The sequence below is a fragment of the Sturnus vulgaris genome, chromosome 10, assembly GCF_052056855.1.
Source record: "Sturnus vulgaris isolate bStuVul1 chromosome 10, bStuVul1.hap1, whole genome shotgun sequence".
NCBI lineage: Eukaryota > Metazoa > Chordata > Aves > Passeriformes > Sturnidae > Sturnus > Sturnus vulgaris.
In genome coordinates this window covers 14093710-14116340 of record NC_142252.1, presented here as the reverse complement: position 1 = coordinate 14116340, position 22631 = coordinate 14093710, and the positions used below count along the sequence as shown (strand labels likewise).

At 43.5% G+C, this 22631-nt stretch overlaps 1 protein-coding gene across 3 annotated transcripts in view; it reads right to left on the bottom strand.

Annotated features, from left to right (window-relative positions):
* Nucleotides 1-22631, bottom strand: part of FGF12 (fibroblast growth factor 12) — a 216919-nt gene that overhangs the window by 62837 nt on the left and 131451 nt on the right. For all 3 annotated transcript variants that reach the window (XM_088170898.1, XM_014888851.2, XM_014888850.2), the window contains exons 2-3: nt 13083-13193; nt 6135-6238 (exon numbers count right to left, since the gene is read on the bottom strand). In XM_088170898.1, the coding sequence (XP_088027024.1) occupies nt 6135-6238; nt 13083-13193 (215 nt within the window). The remainder of the gene's footprint in view (nt 1-6134; nt 6239-13082; nt 13194-22631) is intronic.

The following is a 22631-nucleotide window of genomic DNA, read 5'->3' as shown; positions in this document are numbered from 1 at the left end:
CCTTCCAAAATCCAACTCAGACATTGTATTGTGATGGGCTGTTCTGCTTTAACCTCATCATTTCCCCTACAGTGATTAACTGATCACACACAACACACAGGCAAATAACAGGCAAGCTCTACATAATGCTTCTTCAAAGGCTCTGCCCACCTGCTTATCCAGGGCTAGGCCTGTCTGGCCTCAAGGAAAACAGCAAAACAAACACTGTGCAGGAGATGGCAGCCTCCACTGATTCATCCCTGGCTTCTACTCTTGCCTTAACTTCACTTTACAGCATCCCCTCCCTGACAGCGTTTTACCCTCCCTCCACATTTCAAGGGAATCATGTGAGATCAAAATGCTTCACCAAAATCTAAACATTTTGTTCTGATTTTATTAGGAATGAAAAGGCAACGTAAACCACTCTAAAGTTCTTTCAAAATGGGAATCTGTAATGTTTCTTTGGGGAAGCATCAAAATTAGATGAGTCAACACCTCTGGAGCATTTTCCCCCAATCTTCTTCCAAAATGAAATTTCAACAGATCATAATTCATCCCAACACTGACAGACCACTGCTCACAAGGGGAATGGCCCATCCCTGCTCTTCCAGCTGGTGTTAGGTAGACCACTGCATGTTCCTAAATACTCTGTGCAACTAAGGCTAAGAGAAGAATATTTTTATTGAAGTTTACTTATCTTTTATAATTTGTATTGCTATCATATAAGACAAGGTTACAGGAGCTAGGAAAGCAGGATTAGGCCCTGCTGTTACTGATTTTTTTCCTCTGAAGGTCTCTTGCTTGAACAGCAATGCCTGATCTAACCTATTCCAGATGTGAATTCAAGGAGCACAGCCCCATCCCTCCCTGTAGGAGCTGGGAAGTTCAGGGAATACAGGTACCTCAACAGGATGCTAGGTGAGAAACCTGCCCCCAAAGAGCAACAGAAATGCACTGTGCCACTCTCCTCACCTGACAAGCAGAACAGCATGGATGGCAGCATCTCACCAGGGGAAAAGGGATCACTTTATTAATGAGATTGTATTTACAAGTTTCCATGCTACAAGGATGGCATGGCCAGGGCGCATGCTAGGGGCTGTACTTTTAGGAACATTTCGATGCAAGTCAGGAATCTGCTTGCAGGGGCTGACTCCTCTCAGAATTGCTGCTTCCTTGAGTATCCATTTTGTTCCTATATTTATGAAAAAGTCACGGGAGAGGAGGAATTTTTTTATCCCCCAGTTAATGCCTTCATTCAGCGAGCCCCTTCAAACAGCCAGTGAAGAAGAGTAGATACTCTGGAGATAAATTAAAAGCACATTACATTTCTCTCCTGGTGTGCTTTGCCATTTCAAGAATAATTAGAACTCCAATGAGGGAGAGATTTCCCTCCCTCCACTGACCTGGCTTCCCTGAACTAAGGAATCCTCCCAACAAGTGTGCTTTCTTACAAGGTTTGAAAAATGTCCAGGATACCTGCCTAGCCTATGTGTACGTCTGACCAAATCAACTAGTACCACTGGAGATCAAACAGGAATTAAAGAAATGGCATTGCAGAAGTAGGTTTAACACCCCAAGCCTATTAGGGGAAAGAATGCAGCATTACTGATTCCAGCCCCTGACCTTGGAGTGATGTAAACAGGAGTGCAACAACCCTAGAGGAGTTGTAGCAAAATAGTTATAGCATTGCAAGCAGATTAAAAATACAGTTCATATACATACTTCTCCAGATGCCTGTTCATTATTATTCAAGACGTGTTTATTATGCAAAATGATAAAGCAGAAAAAAAGGAGAGGAAAAGAAAATGCAAAGACACACTGAGCTTTTAGCATGACTGGGGTTTTCTCAATGCTGCTTAGATTTTTTTTTAAATTATGCATAATCATTCCCTTATTAGCAGGAATCTTTGAAGTGATTCAGGCTCTAATTTCAGCATTTCAAACTCATAGGTTTATACTGAAAAACCATAGTGAGTTCTTGTAAGCGACCCATTTTTTTCCCCTCTGCATTCTCTATCTCTGCTAGGGTTTTCTACGTCTTCCCAATAAATTATGTATCACAATTTTTTCAAAAATAATTAGAACTCCGAGTTTAAACAACAAGGAGTATCTGAGAGCAATACATTTTAGAAAAGACATGTTTTGCACTTGGGGCAAAACCAATCCCAGCTGCAATGCCACAATTATACATATCATCATATGGAGAGATGCACTTTCAGTGTACTTGGAGTGACTGGGTGGACCTATGGAGACTCTACAGCCCCATGACAAAAATCTGTACCAGGAGAATCAGGTTTGCCTCCCAGGCGAAATAACTTCACAGGCACTCCCTTTCCCATGCCCCTGTGAGTTGTTGAAGGAATAATAGAGGGAAAGCTGGGAACTGAGAGAAGAAACTTCACAAAGGAAAGTTACACAGGAGTGGAAATTAATTTGGTGGTGGAACTATTAACTCCAGACAGACAGAAGAGCATGTTCTGAGTCTTCTCCTGTTACGATTAGGCTGTAAACTCACTGGAGCAGAACAGACCTCTTTATTCCATGTTTCTGAATCCTGTGCAACAACCAGCCTGTGGTCTCAGCTTCTTCCCAAGAGCCGAGGCACTAAAAGTTATACCTACTGCTCTTTGTTCATTCTGTGCATTTTCACTTTCCCATCAAATGCTAACAGTGGATCTTCAGGAGAGCCATGCCCCCCCTCCCCAGAACAAGTGCTGATTGAAACCTTTGTGCACAATCAGGGAATTTACAGCTGCTGTACATTACAGGAAATCAAGAGGGAACACACCAATAACTATGCAAGCTTGCTACACAGACAGTGGCTCCCATCCTACTTTCTGCAAAGCAGGATGCCTCCAACCAAAATATTTTCTTGCCTACTTATCACCTAATTCCCACATTGACCTCAGAGATAGCAACAAGCTAGTCTGGGGGGAAACAAAATCAGGTATCTAGTCTAAGTAAACAATGCACAAGTTCCCAGTAGCTGCTTCCCAAACAAAGAAGGTTTAGCATCTAATAAATCTAGGCTAAATGCCTAAAGCTGGCTAGGAATATATGGTTGGCTTCAACCCAGCAACCTCGGCTGACACTATACCTGCCTGAACAGATGAGGTAGGGACGAGGAAATTCATTGCTGAAGGTAGTGAGGAGGCTGAGCCATGGGAAGGTCTCACAAGTTTTTATGAAGTGCTGTCTCACCACATTTGGCTTCAGAAAACTCTACTCAGCCCTACTTTTGTGCTAACCAACTCAAGGAAGACATTTTCCTGGGGCTGTTTATTCTAAACCCATTCATTCAAGAGCCCATTGGCCTAAACTCAGACGGAGCTGGCACAAGCCATCCCTAAGACCAGGCTGGTAACAGCCTCTGCTTGAATCCAGGGAGAGGATGTCAGCCAAGACCTCAGCTGTCATGTAGAGATTAAACATCACCAAAAAACCCCACAAAACAAAACCAAACCCACAGTGATGACATGTTCAGTTACAGCGTAAATCTGGGTTCAAGAGGAGGGAAAAAACCCCAACCAAAACCAAAACCAAACAAAAGCCAACAAAAAACATTACTATGGATAATTTTATATGAAACCAGTCCTGGACTTGAGGGTGTTCTAAGAAGTCCTTACAGGGCTTCCACACAGCATGGAAAGCAGCCAAGCAATTCATTTATCAATTGGCTCGTGTGAGTGAACAATATCTGTAGGGAACGTTGATTCATTTTTTTCACAAATCCCCCCAAAAAGGCTAGAGAAAAAATCCAGGTACATACACAGAGAAAACAAAGCTGTAGTTTAGGGTCTCCTAAGCCAAGAGCAGGGACAATGTGTCCCTTGGTGTGGTCTGCAATGAGGTCCAGGCAGCATGGCCTGGGGACCCTCACACCGCAAGGAAACCTGCAGCATCCAAAAGAGACTGCCTGAACAGGTTGAGCTCTTCTCAGACATATCCAGTTCTTTCATGGCATCCTGATCTCATCCCTTGTCCTTTATTATGAGCTTGACCCACACTCCCTGCTCCTAGCACACTTTATCCACAAATTTTCTATCTCCTTGCCTTGGGGTTTGCTCCCAAGCACAGTGAATTCATTGATTTACTGCTGTAAGACAAAGACAGAGGCACCAGTCATGACAAAGCAAGTATCCAAAAAGGTCCATCACCCATTAACTGCAAGCAGAAACCTTGGATCACATTGATAAAATGAACAGTTTCACTCTTATTAGCTCAGACAGAGCTCAATGCCATCAAGCTGTGGCATGTAATGAGGTTCACTTCATTAAGCACTGGCCATCACAGTGCATCCTTCCCCATCAGCCTTCCCTGATTAACCTTCCTACTCAAGACAGGCACACTCACTAGAAATAAGCAGGCCCATTAAACCACCCTCACTTGAATACATGTGTGTTCTGGTGCCTTTTAGGATACTTGAAATGACTAACAGATGTGTTTCCTGGACAGCACGGTCTTCCTGCTGTCTACCATCTCTTGGTGTGTCCCTCCCACCCTTTGTATCATGTCTCACTACTACTAGAGAGAGGTAATTTTTCTCTACATCTCCTCTAATCTCTCAGCTGTCAAACATAATTTTTCCAACTTTCTATTTCTTCTTTTTCCAAAGACCCACACCTTTCCCTCCCCTGAACTATTTGTTCAGAAAATGATGACCACTCATTAGTCCAAGAGGATCCCATTAGCTGGCTGTGGCTCTGTGACACACTCTGATTTCCTGAAATCCTCATTTACAGGACACTGATAGTACAAGGAGCCTCAGCACTGGGCCAGAATCGTGTTCTACACTGCACAAACAGGGCAAAGCATCAGTCCTGAGCCCCTGACAATGTGCCCAGAGGGATGCACACGCAATAATGCAGTATCAGACCATGCTTGGTATTACTTTTAGGACTCTGATAGGACTCTGATAGCTGTACAAAAAGAGGAAGTTTTCATTGTTAGTAAACCAATTTAATTTATTTAGAAGCAGTCAATTATGTTTACTGGGCTATGAAAGAACAGGAAGCGTCTGGCATTCACAGAGATCCAGACTGATCTCTCTGTCTCTTCTTGACAAGCAGCCAGTTTTGAGACCTATCTTGCCAGGCATACTAACACATCCTCTTGCTTTCTACCCTGAGCTGCTGGGAAGACAGAGCCTTGTTATATCCCAAGGGAAAAGGGGAAATGCCAATCATATGTGAGTGGTATAAAACTGACCAGGAACAAAGATGGAAGATAAAAGTTAGGAAAAATTTCATAGAGCAACCCAAACTGCTGTCCTTTCGGTCCCATCTCCATGTTCACATACACTTTTGAAGCAAAGTAAGTGCCCAGACAAGAGCAGAAACACTGCACTGTAAATTTACACAAAGGCAGATGAGATTAGAATCTGGCTATGCACTGTAAAGCTATCATAACTACAGAAATGAGAAGTGTATTATTAACTATCACTTTTTACTATGTAGAACTAGAACAAAGTTATTTGAAGCATAAAAATTCTGGCAAAGGGCTGCCATATTTAATAAATCACCGAATCAATTATTCACTGTGAAAATCAATTACTTACTTTAAATGAGAATCTTATGAATAACCTCATGCCCTTTCATGCCATCTAAGAAAGTTATAAGGGAATTAGTCGGCAAAAATTGCTGCACTTATCTTTTATGTGCATTAAAAAGACCACACAAATATGGTGAATTTCTGCCAACAGAATAGTCCAGAACCCTTTTAAGAGAGTCAGGGAATTCCTGTGGATTTACACTTCAGTCAAAAGCAGAGTATGGCCCATTGGGGCAGTGCCTATGATCAGGTATCTGGGTGCAATTCAGAAGCAATCTCACTGAGTCCATGCCATTTCACAAATGAGAAATCAGAGTATGACCAGCCAACTCTATATAAACGCCTCCACGATGTGACTTACATTAAGTATGGACTTAAAGGAACAGAAAGTGTATCTTCACAGGTCAGAAAATATTGCCACAAATCTCCGTGGAGACACTAAAGTGAATATTCCATGGCCTTGCAGCAGCTCCCCCCACTCCTGCCTTTAAAGGTTTGCTGATACGTGACTGTTTTCAGAAAAAGCTGGAAGTCCCAGTACAGTCTGCTTCCTCCCACCTACAAAACCAAGGCACTCCAGGAGCCCAACAGTGCAAAGTACTTACTGAGCTGTAGAGATATCCCTCAGCATTCATGGCAACGTACAGACCTGCCTTCACCCCTTGGATTGCCACCACACGAAGACCCACAGGAATTAGATTGAAAAGGGCTATGGAAGAAAAAGAAAAGCAAATGTTATGGACTCATCACCCTACATGGCCACTGCTGCTTTTGCCCCAGGGCCAGCCCACCCCACTCCCACCTCTCCACATTAGAGACTGCACTAGGATCAAGCATCCTGCTTCCAGCTACAGGGAAGGACTGCAGCTATGGAGCTGATGGTGAAAGGAAATTTTTAAAAGTACTGAGTTTGGCTGCCTCCCAAATGCCTTAACACACCCATCAGTCTGTCTGATCATTGCCTTTGCAATGCCAAGGGCTCATCCGTGCTCCCAAGCAAGAGCATCATGACGGCTTTCTGAGGGCCAGCTGAGCCAGGGCAACTGCACATATCCAGACTTTGCCTGTGGCAAACACAACAACACAACTCAGTTTAGCTCACCCTGAAACACATTTAAGCCTAGTCACACTTTCCTGCATTTGCCATATGCTAGAAGACTACACAGACAGCGACCATGGCCAGAAGAATGCAAATTAACTTGGCCGTGTGTTTGCCCATGTGATCCTAGGCTGTCAAAGGAATGAAGAAACTCAAGAAGAGATAGTGCTTCACTGTGGACATCAGCACTGCTCCCCATTCAGGATCAGCACTGGAGAGGACAGAAGAGGACAAGATCTTCCATTATTCAGTTTTACTGCAATCTTATTGATTAAAGCATTGCAATCACTTCCTCTCACTTAATTACTTTATTGCTTGATTCCCACCCAGCAGACCCTGTATCTCATTGAAAGACTTTCCCCATGAGTATATACATTAATGTACTGTCAGGCTTTTGCAACATTTCTAACAGCATGGGCACAAAGAGGAGACTATTATCAGCACTGATAAACTGAGCACTGAAGCATTAACATGGCTTTGTTTCTATTGAGCTTTATAGGACAAGAATATTTATATGTTGCAGGATCGCAGCTTACAAAGAGCTAACTAGAATTCATCCCAGGAAGCTGAAGATATGGAGAGATGGGCACAGGGTCAGGCACAAATATAAGCACAAATACAGTGGAAATACTTCACTCAAGGTCTCTTCCCACACAACAGTCCTGAAACAAGAATATGCAATGCCACTTTGCTCAGGACTTCTACCAGTGTCATGGCTGAGCTGGTTTCAAGGTTCCTTCAAAAGAGGATCCAAAAATTCCAGTGCACATTAATATCTTTTTTTTCACTTAATTCCCAAGGAAGACTAGATAACTCCCCTCAATGACCTGCCTAAAATGGAGACACGTCAAGTCTAGTGAAAAAACCCTACTCCCACCTCAGCCTCTCCTCGTGCTTCTAGGCACCGTGCTCAATAAAACATCAAAGCACTCGCTGAAGTCTTACAAATCCAGTGCCTGTATGTGTGTTTCTGGGGGAGAATGTCGATAGATGTATGTGGATGTAAATGCAGTCCAGGCTGGGTATTGGTCTGTGAATAACAAGTCACAGTCAAGGACAGTGCTGTCTAGTACTGTCCCTAGATAAGACAAACACATTCCAGAATAACTACTCAGTATTAGAAGTGTTGTCTATCCCTTTCTCCCTACCATGAAGGTCTAAAACCTTCTGCAATTAACAAGTCTATAAGCAATTCCCCTTCCCTATTTCTTCCTCCTACTGAAAAATGGAGCATATTACTGCTAATAATGAAACAAAATGGGCATCATCATTCATTTCCTACAGCCAATTTGTCTTGTATAGAAAACTTGTGACAGACCATTCAAAGCATTCATTAGGCAGCAAGGTGATAACACCCAGAATTAGTGGTTGAGAAGTTCCACTTGGAAGCACCCATGTGTTTCCAAATCTCTTTCCACCTCGACATGCAAAGGGAGCAAAGGAACAATCCTATGGTGCTGTGCTACAGTAAGAGGACCACTGCCAGTTCCCAAACTCCCTGGGACCCTGCTGCAACCACGATCATGGCAGAGCATCTCCTCCTCTAATGTAGGGAAGCAAGCGGGCAGGCAAGCATAAAGACACAAAGCTGACAGAGGTAACTGGCAGCCAAAAGAGGCTTTAGGAAGCAAGTATCTTCTTCTGTTAAAAAAACCCCAGCACTTTGGGTCAATCAAGATTTTGTAAATTCCCAGAGCTATGTCTGGACTCAAATCTATAAATACCTTTGTAGAAGTTGATGCCTTTTACTATCATGCTTCCAAATAAGTATTTCATGTTTAGAACAGATTCAAAAGCTCATAAGCTTTATAGTAAGAATGTAAAAATGGGGGGAAACCTCTCAATCAACCTCAAAAGCAAGATGTCTCATTTTTTATGAGGAAAAAAAATCTGATTAATTTGAAACAGCAGATTTGAAAACTAGAAAGAAGACTAGCTATGGTAAAATAGAACTGGATGCTGGGTGTGCTGATGTGAAGAAGAGAAAATTTAAAAAATGCTTTTAAAACTGTTTCTCTACTGCAAATGGCACATATTCTATGCCATCTGCAGCTTCATGGAAGGGACATGCTCTTTTACTTCATGGCCAAAAGAGAAAGAACTTGAAGATGTCGAGTATTTGTGCCTCTTTTCTTTCATTACATCTTACCAACTTCAACCAGCAGTATTGACACCTGACCCTACTACTTCTAGCACACTGCAGTCCTAAACACATGAGTATATTGTCACTTTTATGTTATGCTAATTTATCAGCTAAATTCTGAATGCATGTTTCCCTATGGGTCTAAGCTATCTACAGAAACAGAAGAATGAGGCAAGACTTGCCATATACAAGGTGTGGTCTATATGCTCAGCTTTAAACAGCAGCAAGTCAGAGGAGCTAAAGTCATTTGTAACAGGTGATTTGATCTTGAGCAAGACATTTGTGCTGCACATGGATAACAAAGAATTAATGGAGGATGCAATAGGTCAGAGCAGCCTCAGTGCATGAGGTGGTGAGGATTAAGATCCTGAGGGAGTGAGGAAGGTTGCTGAGATGATCAAGAGGCTCTGGTGCAACACATAAGAAAAAACAAAGGGAACTTATTTGTTTAACTCGAAGGGAAAGCCACAGAGAGATTCTTTTCAGAGGAGCACAATGAAAGGACAAGAGGCACTAGACAAAAGCCTCAAACAGGAATGAGGACTGGATATGAAGAAAATTCTCTACATGGAGAATAGTGCAGCACAGGAACCCAAGAGGTTAGGAGAGGTTATGGAATAGGTCATTCCTAGAAATATCTGAAAAAACTCGACAAGGCTCTGGACAGTTGAAGATAACCCAAGTGGGATGCTGGAACCTCCTTAATATTTTGGTGTTTCTGGCTGGAAAGCCCCAAACAATATCCTAGATATGCTGGGCTGTTTCCACCTGGTCAGCCCATTTCACTTATCCTTTCTGTACTGTCCATTTGCCAAAGCTTTTCAAATGTTCAGCAGGATTATGTGGGCAGACAAGGAAGTCCACTTGCTCTTATGAAGGGGCATTACCCCACTCAGCTCAGGGGACAGCAATAACAATGCAAGCACTGACAACAGCAGTGAGCCCTGAAAGGCCATTTGAGATCACTGGAGCTGGAAGGAAAAGATACCACCCCAAGCTGGCATTCATACATCACAGGAGGAACACAAACAGGGGCCTCCTACACCATGAAAATGCACTCCAGAGGGAAGAAAACTCTTCACATATCCCAATGCCAGCAGCCAGAGAAAGTGCCCCCTTGCTTACACTGAGATGGCAGTGTCTCTTAACGGCATGGCAAAAGGAACAGATGTCCCCATGCTGGCTCCTGGGAAGCTGGCTGGACGCCCATTCAAATGCCATTAGAATTTGGCTTCTGGGTTTTTTTTTCTTTAAGTGAGAGGAGGTGGAAAATAAATGCCATCAGCTTCAAGAACTCATATAAAATGGGCAACAGATAATTAATTTTAAAATTGCTTAAATATTAGCAGTTCCTCTTGTATAAATAACTGGGTTTTTATTAGAACTTTTAATTCCATCAGATGTATCTGAGGGACATGGCTTGTCTCATTTTAAATGTTTATTTTGCCAAAGTAAACCAATCTAACATATTCCATGAAAATTATGCATATTTTCACAATGCTAATTTGAATAATCAGTGTGGGGATACAGAACACAAAGCAATGTATGGAACACATTGTTCACCAGCTGTTTAATTGTGCCAAGATGACTTCTGCATGGAGAATAGATGGTCATCTAGGGTGGGAAGGATCTTCTTGTGGTTCTCTAGAGTGCCCTTCCTTTCTGTGGATGAAAGTTAACCAATCCCTCTTCAGGGATGGGAAAATACTATTTATCTAGTCTTTGATGAGATTTGCTCTTGCACACACTTCTGACTGGCTGGTCAGGAATCTTCTGGAGAAGCACTTCAAAACAGAAAACTGCAGTGAAGCAAATCTGTAAGGTGTTCACTTAGACGAGTAACTTTTGATTTTCTTGTGGTCAAAATCTGTGATTTTTTTGGAGGAAAAGAAAAAAAGGCAGTTGGCTTTATTTTGGCACTTTATTTTGAAGCCATAACTGGAAGCCTTATATATTCTAAAATGTTCACTCAGATTGAAGATTTACGGACAAGAGCATGTGGTAAAACAATCATATAAAATTGAATAAAGCACAGTCCTAATTTCGTTTTCAGGAGCCAAATATTATCAGGTTGGATTCTTTCCCTCTTTTGAGATCCCCTGAGATCAGAAGATGGGGAATTCTTTGGCTTCGATCTCTCAAAAACTTGCCTAAACTTTCCAGCATACTCCCTGACTTTGAGCCAGTAGCTTGGCACAATTTAGTGAGATGCTTCCTGTCCCACCAAGCTGCCGAGGCATGGCTGCCATCTCACCAGATAAATTTACACTGCACAAGTGTACTTCAGCCCATCAATTCCAGTTAAGAAGACTGGGTGTAAGCAGCTCTCAAATACTCAGCACCTGGCCAAATTAATCTCTGACATTTCTGGGGGGATATATAAATCAGAGCTCCTTGGGCAACTGGGGCCCAACCTCAGCCATGGGAACTCAGGAGGTTCCCCTGCAACCACTGAGGGTGCAGCAGCTTCCCTCATCTCCCCTGTCAGTCTGAAATATTGCAGATCTGCACTTACATTCCTCTGCTGTTTACCTAAATTCATCCCTTCTCCCATTTAAGCCCATTACTTTGTTGTTCAGTCCTCCGTGATAGATGAGGGCAATGAATCCCTGTCATCTAAAGCATATCTTCCCATGTCTTTGACAAATAGGCCTCCAATGGGATTTTCTGCAGCTTAAGAACACCCCAGATCTTCTTCCTTTAAGAAAAAGCAGCTAATAAAGCCCACTGAGCTCACCCCATGTGTTGGTATCTCAAGGCCAGACTCTTCTTGAAGAAGACCTGAATCTCTGAGTGTAGAAGTGTGTTTGTGTGCGTGTGTGCAGAAGCCCACAGATTCTCCTGCTCCACACATAAATCAGAAATTGTCTTACTGCAATTAGCAGTATTTAATTTGTTCAATACCAGTGTATGAAAAAGGACTAAATCCTGACGTTTGCATTTGATACAGGCCACGTTTGTGGTGCATGCAGCCTCTTGGGTCATTCCACAAGGGCTTTCCCAGCCACTTGAAATTTCAGTCACCATCTTCCCACAGCTCCTCTCTCCTGTATGGACCCCCAGCCCTGAGCTGGCTGCAGCAGGGCAGCCCCAGAACACACCATGCTCCTGCTACAGCACCGTGCAGCTTCCTGGGGATGGGGTAAACACCAGGGATGTGGGGCTGCAGCCACCTTGCATCCCTGTCCAAGTGCACCTGCACAGGACAATGTCAATGCCCTGCTACATGTGCTGCAAACCTACAGACACCCCTCAGCCTGCAGCCCATTCTTGGAGGAATGCCATCCTCAATCCAGCTAGGATCATCTTTGAATTATACCAAAACTTGTCTGCAAATCAAGCAGGCTCCTCCTTTCACAAAGTACATGAAGTTTGCTTCCATTAACCCTACCACACAGATGAACTTTTGTTCACCTATAATAATGACTGGGAAGCCAAATTCCAAGCTGGCCAGGTTAAATACTCCTCTAGCAGTGATACAGGGAGCTCCAAACGAACACAGATGAGAAAAAGCAAGACTTGAGTCCTACTCTGTTGATGCAATTTGTAGCAGTAAGGATCTGAGCTTAACTGCCCACTCAGGGACGGCACTCTGATGCCTATGAAATGCAGAGATGGTGCAGAAAACATTCTATCTTTTTTAACCTTTTGAAGAACTTTGGCATTGACAAAACAACTTACTCTTCAAAAGGAAGACTGACTGCTGCTTTGCATGCATTTAAAGCAGTATGGCTCCTGCACATGACCATGATTTTTAAACTGTTGCCCTTTGTTACACAGCACAAATCCAGCACGTCTGAACATGGCTTTGAAAGATAACCTTTTCTGACAAGGTCATTTGATACCCTCAGCCTTTACACCAGCCTCAAAGCACGAGACTTCAGTGAACAGCTGCTCTTCTCCAGCCTAGAAATTCCTGATGGTTGCTGAATTTTTTGAGGCTAAAATAGTGAAAACGCTTTTCTCCTCTTCTCCTTGGAGAGAGAATTCCCCGTATCCTTTACCCACGTGGCATGTGTATAAATATAATCTCCTTTCTCTTCTGGCAGCAATTCAGATCATGGGTTTTATTCTCCACCCCACCCAGATGGCAGTTACAGAATCGGGGCAGGAGGGAAGAAGATCGGAGAGGAAACATATGAAATTATACTGGCAAGATTTAAAGGGGACGGATAGATAGAAAAAAAATGTGCAGAAAACAGCTGTCTTCCTCCTAATTTGATATTTTCAAAAATGAAGCTGCACAAGTGAGACCCACTAGGTGATGCATTTGATTGTAACTGGGTTGCAAAACAGACTAATTTTTCTTACTGTAGTCACTGTTTTCGTCCTTGGTCCCATCAATTGTACCATCTGGGTGCATCTGCAGGAAGTATTCCTGCTGGCTGAATAACCTTGTCACAATTCCTTTCAGCTGGGGTTCTGCAAAATAAAAATAATAATTATTACCAGATATTACGAGTAGTACAAGACCCAATTTGCTTGTCCCCCCATTAAGCCCTGAGTAAATGTAGAAGTGCTTGGCAGGTAAGACTGCTTTCAGCGATTCCTTTCAAGCATGGCTGTAAAATATTCATATATAACACAGAGACATACAGGCAAATACAACTGAGATCAGATGAGCAGGTAAAGTGAAATCCATAATTGGTGCAGTAGAAACAGATTATGGAACATCAGTTCTCTGAAAGTTACCTACCAAATGGAAGTATTTAAACAGCTGATGTGTTTAGAACGTGCCACTTGTTCAGAGGAGTATTTGCTAGCACTGTTGCAAAGAATGTGCCTGTTGTTTCTTATTCTGCTTGTGAAGTGAACCACCTTGTTTTTTGTATGGTTGAGTCACTATCATGCAGTGTCAGTTTTATGCCAATGAAAAGCTACTTAAAATGACTGGCATGACAGTGGTGTAAACACAGAGCAACTGAGTGCCAAATCAGGGCTGCATGTGAGTCCAACTCTGTGGGACTTGGGGAGAAAAATTCAGAATAGAACAGACACAAGAGATTTCCACAACTGACCTCTGAAGCATTTATGGGCAATCATAATGGTAAAAATAAAACAGACCACCTGTTTTAAAATCCTGCATCCCTCCCTCCTAAAACATGTGCCACACACCCTGGCAGGTAAGAATCTTTGTCTCCAACAGGAACCTTTCCCTGTTGCTGTGTGTCATGAGCCAGCCATACCCTGGCTGGGTCTTCCCTACTACCTCTACAATATTTTGTACCTTCCTGCTGAAGGGTAAAAGGAAAACATGAAGAAAAGCAAAACCAAATTGAGCTTCACAGGACAGAGGTGTGCAGCTTTACCACCTGTCTCCTCACCCCCCTACCAATCACCACAAACTAAGTGGTGAAAAACAAATTTGACTGTAATCATGAAAGTCTTAAAATTTGTCACAGGCTTTGCTGCTGGAACGCAAGGGAGCTGACGGCATGTGAGCAGACACACTCGCCGGATGGAGGAGATCCTCCTTGTGTGACAGGAGGTTGTGGTTTTATGTGACCACCCACCAAAAGTAAATAAATAAGACCCAATTATTGCTGGCTCAATGGACAGGAAAGAATCCAGCGTAGCATACCAAAATCTCGTCAGGCTCCTGCCTTTCATGCCTCTAGTGAGGCTGTTTAATAAGCCATGGTTGTTACATAACCGCGGTCACGTTGTGTGTTACTGTTCCCATCCAGAGCCCCGCTCTCGCTGCATCACTGCTCGACTCCCCTTTGGGGAACCCTCGCCCCGCTCTCCTGCACTGACAGCAGCAGCAGCAGGGATCTCAGATGCAGACAGGCTGCAGGTGCAAAGGATTTCAGTTTCAGCAATCCCTACACTAGCCAGGGGAGAGTCAGGTACTTTCTCACAGCTACAAAAGCCACTGAATAAATCAGATCAGATGGTTTCTATGCTGCCTTAAAAAAGAAGTGATTTCAGTGCAGTGAGTGCTGTAGGCTGCAGTCAGGCTTTCTCCCAGCAAGACTCAATGCTAGGACAGTAAATAAGTACAATTGTACTGGTCATCTACTAAGAGCTAATGTTGGTCACACCAACATGTGTCAAAATGACACCTAGAAACATTTAACTCATTCTTCTTACCTAAATAAATTACCTATTTTGTTGAATGCAGAAGCTTGATTTAACTTGCTTTTCATTAAAAAGCACATCAAAGCTAGAGGAAATGAAAAGCTGCATTCTCAGGCACAGATGCCTGCACCACCCTCCTCAAGTCTGTCCCCTTCTACCCTTTTATCTAACACCACAATAGTAAAGGTACTAATAGGCACTCTTTGTTATGAGACACCTACATTTGAGTCCCTGAATGAATCTTAGCCTCAATTTTACTCGCTGGTTAAATTTTAATGTTTAAGTACTTTGCATGAAATGGAAGAGCTCCCAGAAGGAGAGATTTAGAAGATGCTCCTGCAGTCTGAGGCTTTCTGTGTGCTGGAGAAGCGGGGAGGTCCTGTCTTAAAGCTTCCTGAAGACGAGTGGGGAGAGAAAACAACCCTGACCTTATCTCTTTTCTTCAGAAGATAACTTAGCTACATTATAGATTTAGAATTCCACCTTTTCCTCCTTCTTAGGGATGCAAATTATATTTCAACCATGCAAATAATTTTGGAATAGGAATCTCTCCCACTTTTACTAAATAGACTACCAAGTAAAACACTGAACAAATCAGCTTATTATTAATAACTTACGACATTTTCAGAGTTTATCAGAATAGCACCCAAGATCCCCTGATGCTTCCTTGCACCATTTCTATAGATGCAAACACTTGCACCAGAAGGCCATATCACCATAGCAAATACAGGGTAAACTCCAGGGTTCCTTTCTGTTACTGACCTGACTGACACCTGGTCAGCTTTAACAACTGCCCTCTTCATGATGCCAGCTTTTCTGAGTCATTGCCTTCCTAGGGACAAGTTGGAGGGGAAATCTTGTGTTATGTGACCTGATTTTGCTGAACATAGAGGCTCACACCCAAACTCAAAAGTAAAACTCAAAGGGAGTGAAGCAGAGAGTTCTCAGCCACATTCTTCCTGGCCCTAACACAGCAGAGTTCCTGTCTCTCCCCACTGCACAGATCCTCTTCTGCAGGAACATCCCTGCCCCACACGCACTTAGGGTGCCCTGTAGAAAAAAATACCTCTTCCAGACACTGAAGAATTAGAGAGCATTTTGGAGACGCACAGGTCCCTCCTTCCCTGGATTCTTCATTTCCTTGGGTCTCCTTCTACAGCAGAGAAGCATTGGTGAGAAGCTGCACCTTTGGGTACCTTTAGCTACTTGAACTAAACACAGAAGCAGTGCAGGAAGGTGCACAGCCAGCACCGAGTTCTCTCCTCTAACACAAGGAGGGATGGAGAGTTGTCTGAGCAATGAGTGACTTGTCTCACACAGTACAGCATCTCTCCACCTGAATTGATCTTTCTTTGCATCCCCAGACCCCCACAGGCTGGCCAGGCCAGGTCCACAGTGTCCCAAAACCACCAGTATCTCTCCAGTGCCTGCAAAGGAAGCAGCTCAAACACAATTAGGTGCACAGGTGACAACAGCTGCTAGAGTAGCTGCTTCCCACCAGGGAACCTCTTGTCTTGTGTCTGGGCATAAAGTGAAGTACTGGGATTTGTCATTCATACAGTAAGCAGTGTGGCTGGAGGCCTACAGAAAAAATTTTAGGGAAAGGCAACTTTTAACAAGGAGCAAGGATTTACCCATCTTCCCCTCTCAGTATTGAACCTGAAGAGAAAATTGTATAATCACAGGACGGGAATATTCCTGCTAGCCCAGAGGTAAAATGCTGCACGTGACTTTTAAGAGACCTACTTTTGTCAAATCATATATTTTAACATCACTTCTTTCCATCTACAGAGCGATTTTATCAGTCTTCCAGCACTGCTAACCTTATGGTGCAGCATTTGTGCTGAAAACCTCAGTTTATAGAAAAGCCCTCAAAACTAATAAGTCGCCTTATCAATTAAGGATGCTGAGACACCCTGGTAAGTCAGAACAGAAAGACAATGAAATAGACTGAGAACTTTCCAGGTTTGCAATAAAAAGAGAACCACCCTTCCCAGCAGACATTATTGACAGTGCTTATTGGAGTATCAGGGGGAAAAAAAATGCAATAAAACCCCACAACCACGATACTTTTGTCTATACTTCTCTCAGTGATACTGCTCCAGGCTATATTCAATGAGAGAAAGAAGCAAACCATAAAACAAAGGAAAAAAATGCAGCAGAGATAACAAAAAACTCTGCTATGAGCATTTTCTTTCTATAATTCTTACAATTTATCACAAATCAAACTTGAAACCTACTCTCTAACCTCAGCCTTGTAAAGCAAATGGGACTCAAATCCTCTTGCTTTTAAAGGTGCAATGCTGCATAACACACTTAGGATAAACCTATTCCTCCCACTCAGGCTCCTCTGTGTGTACTTCTATTCTGCTGTAGAAGCAGCTTTCCCTGCAGAAATGGAACTGAACTAACATGGACAAGACTTCAGCACCAACTTAGTGTCTTTCTAAACACAAAATCAAGCACTTCAGAATGGATTTAAGAAAGATGTTCTTGCTGCCTTAATCCCAAACTACTGACTGAACAGAAGAGATTTCCATGCAGCTTCTACTCCCAGTGCAGACCTCATGTTACCAGGTTTCCCATGCAATATGCAAAAGGATATTTTTATCCCTACTTTATAAGCAATACTTCAGGATGCTTACTTTAAAGATCCTGTTTTAGCTGCTCATGTACTGCTGTTGAGGGCTGGGGATTACTGGAGAAAACTCAATGGACTCTCTTTATGCAGATGCAGTAAGCTCAATTCCTTCAAATGTGCCAATTCCAGAAGATGCAAGGGAAGATCATGCTCAGGAAGCACCACAATGGGGACATCAGAGCGCAGAACACAACAATAACCCAGAGCAAGAGCTAAGCTGTAACTCCCCTAGTGTACAGCACCCGTAAGACTGGGCACTTTCCCTTCGGTGAAGACACAGCTGCCACCTAATGATCCTTCTTAAAGCAGTCATTCACTGACAACTCACTGAACATCCCCCGAAGGGCATCTTGCTTGGTTACCCTTTCTACAAGCCAAACTCACCACTTCTGCCTGCCCTGCTTTTAACTTTCTGAGCCCTCTGGCACAGCCGAGGCTAACTAAATCATGATCTGACTGCTAATCTTCTTGTCTCTACTTAAATGGTAATGTGATGCTGCCATTATTCACTTCTGCTGTCCTGCTGCTGAGCCTTAAAGTCATCTCAGTTCACCGTGAGTTGCTGTGCTTCCTGCCTTATTATGCAGATACACAGTGATCTTCATCCTCCTGGGGCTTGCCAAGGACATGATAGTTGCAGGGTGCTCACATGCACGTTGTTTGATCTCCAGGGCACGCTCACTGAAGGCAGAGGATCACGGCTAAATCAGCTACTCTGCAAAGTCATGTCCCTCACCCTAGAGCTGCAGGCATTGCTGAAGATATCTGCTGTGTGCTATGGGGAAAAGAGCAAGAGCACTGACAGAAGTATCACTCTTTAATGACCTTTTCATTTAGCTCTCCTATTTAAGGTGAATAAGGAACTCACCCCTTAAATGGAAAATGGAGAACATAGAAGTATAATAGCTCCCCTTAATGCAGAGAAGAGTTAGGAAGTTATGCATCAATGCAGCATTTAGCAAAGCCCCACTGAAGGAACCAACTCCTGCTTATTTCCATCAGCAAAGCAGCAGCACTAAACTCCTAAGGGAGGAGCCCTACTCTCTTATTATCACTGTAAGGTAGCTCAATTTGCTCCAAACCCTGAGCTCTGGAGCAGCAAAGAACAGTGTACAACACTGACTTCCAGCTTCAACTCCATTATGGAAGGCAGTCTGATATGGTCTCATTTCTTGCAACTCTCAGAATGTCCCTTATTATGGCAACACAATGACCTGATGTTGCAGCAAGCCAGTCCCCACTTTGCCTTGGGCTGGGAATTATAAAAGGACTCAACACAACCATACTCACAGAAGTCTGTTAATCTGAATTCTCCAAATCAATGGCACAGAACTCGGAGGGGTCACTTTTTAATGAACTCTTAAAAAAGATGAAGGGCTTAGTGACCTTTGAGGGATATGAGCCACTGGCTCTAAGGATTCTTGCAAGGAACAGCAATGCTCTTGGTTGGCAGGCAAGCCTCCACTTGAGGTTACTGGTGCAGAACTGCTTCTAAATGTACTTCAGAAGTTACTGTGCTGGGTGCCAGTGGTACTCAGTGTGGGTTAAACATAAACTCTGAAGCTTGTGGAGTTACTGCTGTCTGCACAACGAGCTGTCAAAAAACAGAGGACTCTGCAAGCTCAGATGGGAAGCAGCGATTTTCTATCCAGCAACCTGCAATAAGGTACAAGGAAGGCACCTACTGCAGAATTTCCACAGGAGACTTGCCCATTTATTTGCTCTATCTCACTGCAGCTCAGTGCCTCTGTCTGGTCTTAGCACAGCAAGGCTGTGAGAGATGCCAGCAGCAGGCTCCCAGAACAGTCCCTCTGGCACCTCCTAAGGACATCAGGCTGGTGAGGGAGAAAGCATCTCTAGCTTTCCTCTGAACCACCTCGGCATGCTGCTTCCTTCTTGCCTGTGCAACAGTTTTGCTGAGGATGTGACTGCAAACACAGGAACTGTAATACATCTCAGGAGCATATTTCACCTAAATGTTCTTCAAACATTTGTTTATTGCAATTAAACATTTTAGCCTGGAATTTACACATTCCATTATTCTTATTTTCCCCCATTCAGGCTGCAGCTGTCATAATGGGAGGTTGATTTATGACTCACCTAACTAGCACTCAAATCCTTAGCACACCAAGCCCAGCATGCAAGTCAGAGCATAAACTGCTCCTAATTTACTTAGATTAATTCCGTATTTTAAGAACTACTGCAGAAACCACAGTTCCCTTCCCCTAAGAAGGATGGGTTCCAGAATACTCGATAAGCCAAATTTCGCAAACACAAATTTTGTAGACAGAGAAGGGCACCAAAATCCCTCCTTCAGAAGTACAGTATTAATGAAGGCTTGCAATAAATTGGCACAAAACCAGCAAGTTACATGCAGATTACTATGGTGACAGGCATCAGCACAGAACTCGGGGATGAAAAGCTGAGGGAGATAAATGTTGGGGTCATTTTCCCAGTCAGGAGCTGCCAAAATCTCCAGGGTGTTTGGAGTTAAGATGAAGTAATTTGGCTGTCTCAAATTAAATGCATCACTATCGACATAAATTTAATAGCTCAACTCACTACAATGCTTCACTGAATCCACCCAAACTGGGAAGCTCAGGAATAACATCACTTGCAGCTATGAAAGGAGCTGCTGCCCTTGAAGACCCAGAGTGTTTCCTCTGGCTAAGCACCCTGACCAACTCTGCCACGCAGGGACTGTGGCTCTAAGTCTGCAGCAGGTGCTGCCCATGGCTGGCTGTGGCTGCACCTGCAGTGAGTCACGCACAGAGCAGGTCGGAGCATCGTGAGCCACACGCAGGGATCCTGGAGGACACTCCAGCTGTGTCATGCAGGTGCGGAGCTGGGAAATCCTGCTGCAAAGTGCTGAGCGTTTTCAGCTCCCACAGGAGTCACTCAGTGCAGAGAAGTGCAAATGCAGAGGCAAGACATATATTTCCCAGTGTCACAGTATTTTCCAGTTTCTGTCACTAAACTCAGCAAAACTGTTCAGTGCTCAAGGACATGTATTCCTTGAGGAAGCCTACAAGCAGGTGGCCAGGATGGCCTGGGCAGTGCTGCCTGTAGCATCCTGAGTAACAGGCAGGGAGAGGGCAAAAGAACTGCAGAGCCAAGGGAAGTGAGTGACACCGGGGAGCATTTGTGTTTATCTGGATGTCTCCTCAGGCTGCCTGCACATAGGTCCAGTCACAGTGGGTAACAAGATCTGCCCAAGCATTAGGGAGCTCTGTAGCAAAGCCAGGTATCCAACCTCACCTTGCAAAGCTGCCATGAGCCCCTTTAGTTTAGATTCAGCCTTTTGGCTTAACACACTGGCACATCACCCAGCCTGTGAGTAGGATGGAGAGATGGAAACAGACTTACTGACATCAAGATTTGCTCACAGGTCTATGGTTTTGGGGGCACCAAACTCCCAGCTCCGTTCCCATGATGATGCAGAATGAAGGCCATACCCAGCTTCAGTTTAACATGATTACAGGCATAGTGTCACCCTCCAATTACAAAGCATTCATTTGGAGAAGAAAATGGCTCTGGGACAACAGGGCTGCATGGCACACTCGTGTATTTACTCATCTCAAGTGTGAATCTCCACCCAGGGCTAATAACTACAGAGAAACAACTGGTGTTTCCAGGATGCATTACATGTAATAACAGGCTGTGCTGGCAGGGATGGCCTCTCTGTTTGAAGGACATACTTCCAAAAATGACATTTCCCTAACTCAGAGGAATGATGGGCTCAAGCCGATGACAGCACCCATCAAAGCAATCGCCTCCTGTCACCGTCACTGAGTCACTAGAGCAGAATGGCACCTTGTAGGCAAAAAGAGCATCCAGAGAAGTGATTTTCTTTCCTGTGCTGGTGCCTGCCAGGAGGAATAGTAATTAGCTCTCCAGCATGGAGCACAGCTGCCTGCCTGCACCCCTCCACGATGCCTGCTTTGCTCTAACCAAGATGAGTCCCTTCAGGGAAGTTTTATTTCTCACTTGTAGAGTAGGTGGAAATTACGTGATTGCACATCTGTGATATTTATGCAGGCCCTCCCATATCCAGAGAATCAGTTTTATAGGGATGTTAATACAAGTCTGAGGTAAGGGCAGAGAAATTAGTTATATAAAGCACTGAAATTTAGGGATGCCACACAGAATCACTGCTACATTTCTGTGGATGGTCTTAGCACGAGCTATGGATGTCAGAAGGTAGAGAAGTCACCCTGCAGCTCACCAACTGTCCAAGATCTGGATCACATGTGACAGCCACCTAAGGTCAATGGTTCAAAGATAACGAGGTATGAAGTCCTGGATGAGATTTTCCAGAAGGCAAACACCAAACTAATGCAAATGATACATGAGCTACCCACTCTGCACAAACACCAAGGACAAAACAGCCATCACAGCACTGCAGGGCCAAAGAGGAACCCAAAGACCACTGCAGGTGAAACAGTGGGACAGAAAGTGGATGAGAACTAATGGCCCACCTGCCACCAGCTATTTTGGCACAGAATTGCTTAATACTTCTGAGTAAAACTGTCTGGCTGAATATTTTTCTGAAAAGTTCAGAATAAGGATAAAGCTGTATACAAACTCCATCTTGCTAACAAAAAAAAAAAAAAAAAGAGAGATCTGAAAAGGATGGAAGTTTTCGTTTTTTCTTTTGACATGACATTTTCTTTGGAAATTTAATGAAAAAATGTTAAAAGAGCCAGAGATTAAATCCAAAGTTTCATTTTAAGTACAATGAAAAACTGCAGTGAGTCTGAATCCTCTTTTCCCCAGAAACTTCTTTTATTTGACCAGAGAACTAAAAAAACCCAATTCTTCATACAGTTCACTGCCACGTTTGTCTTTGCCTCCCCCAGGATGTGGTTTATGTTGCTTTGTTGATCCAGTGTGTTTCAGCAGCAGACAAAATTTCAAAACATTTCCCTTTCAAAAGCAATTTTCTACACCTGTATTGACTTGAGCTCTGATGATAAAACCAAAGCCAGGCAGGAACAAAAGGCATACAGAAGAGACGTAGGGCTGTTCCAGAATTTATGCAGGATAAGCTTTTTCAGGTAAAGGAATTAAAAAAATAAGAAATTTAATGCAAAAGAAGTTGTAGCTAGAGCTCCTAAGCTGTCATTTTCCAGCACAGT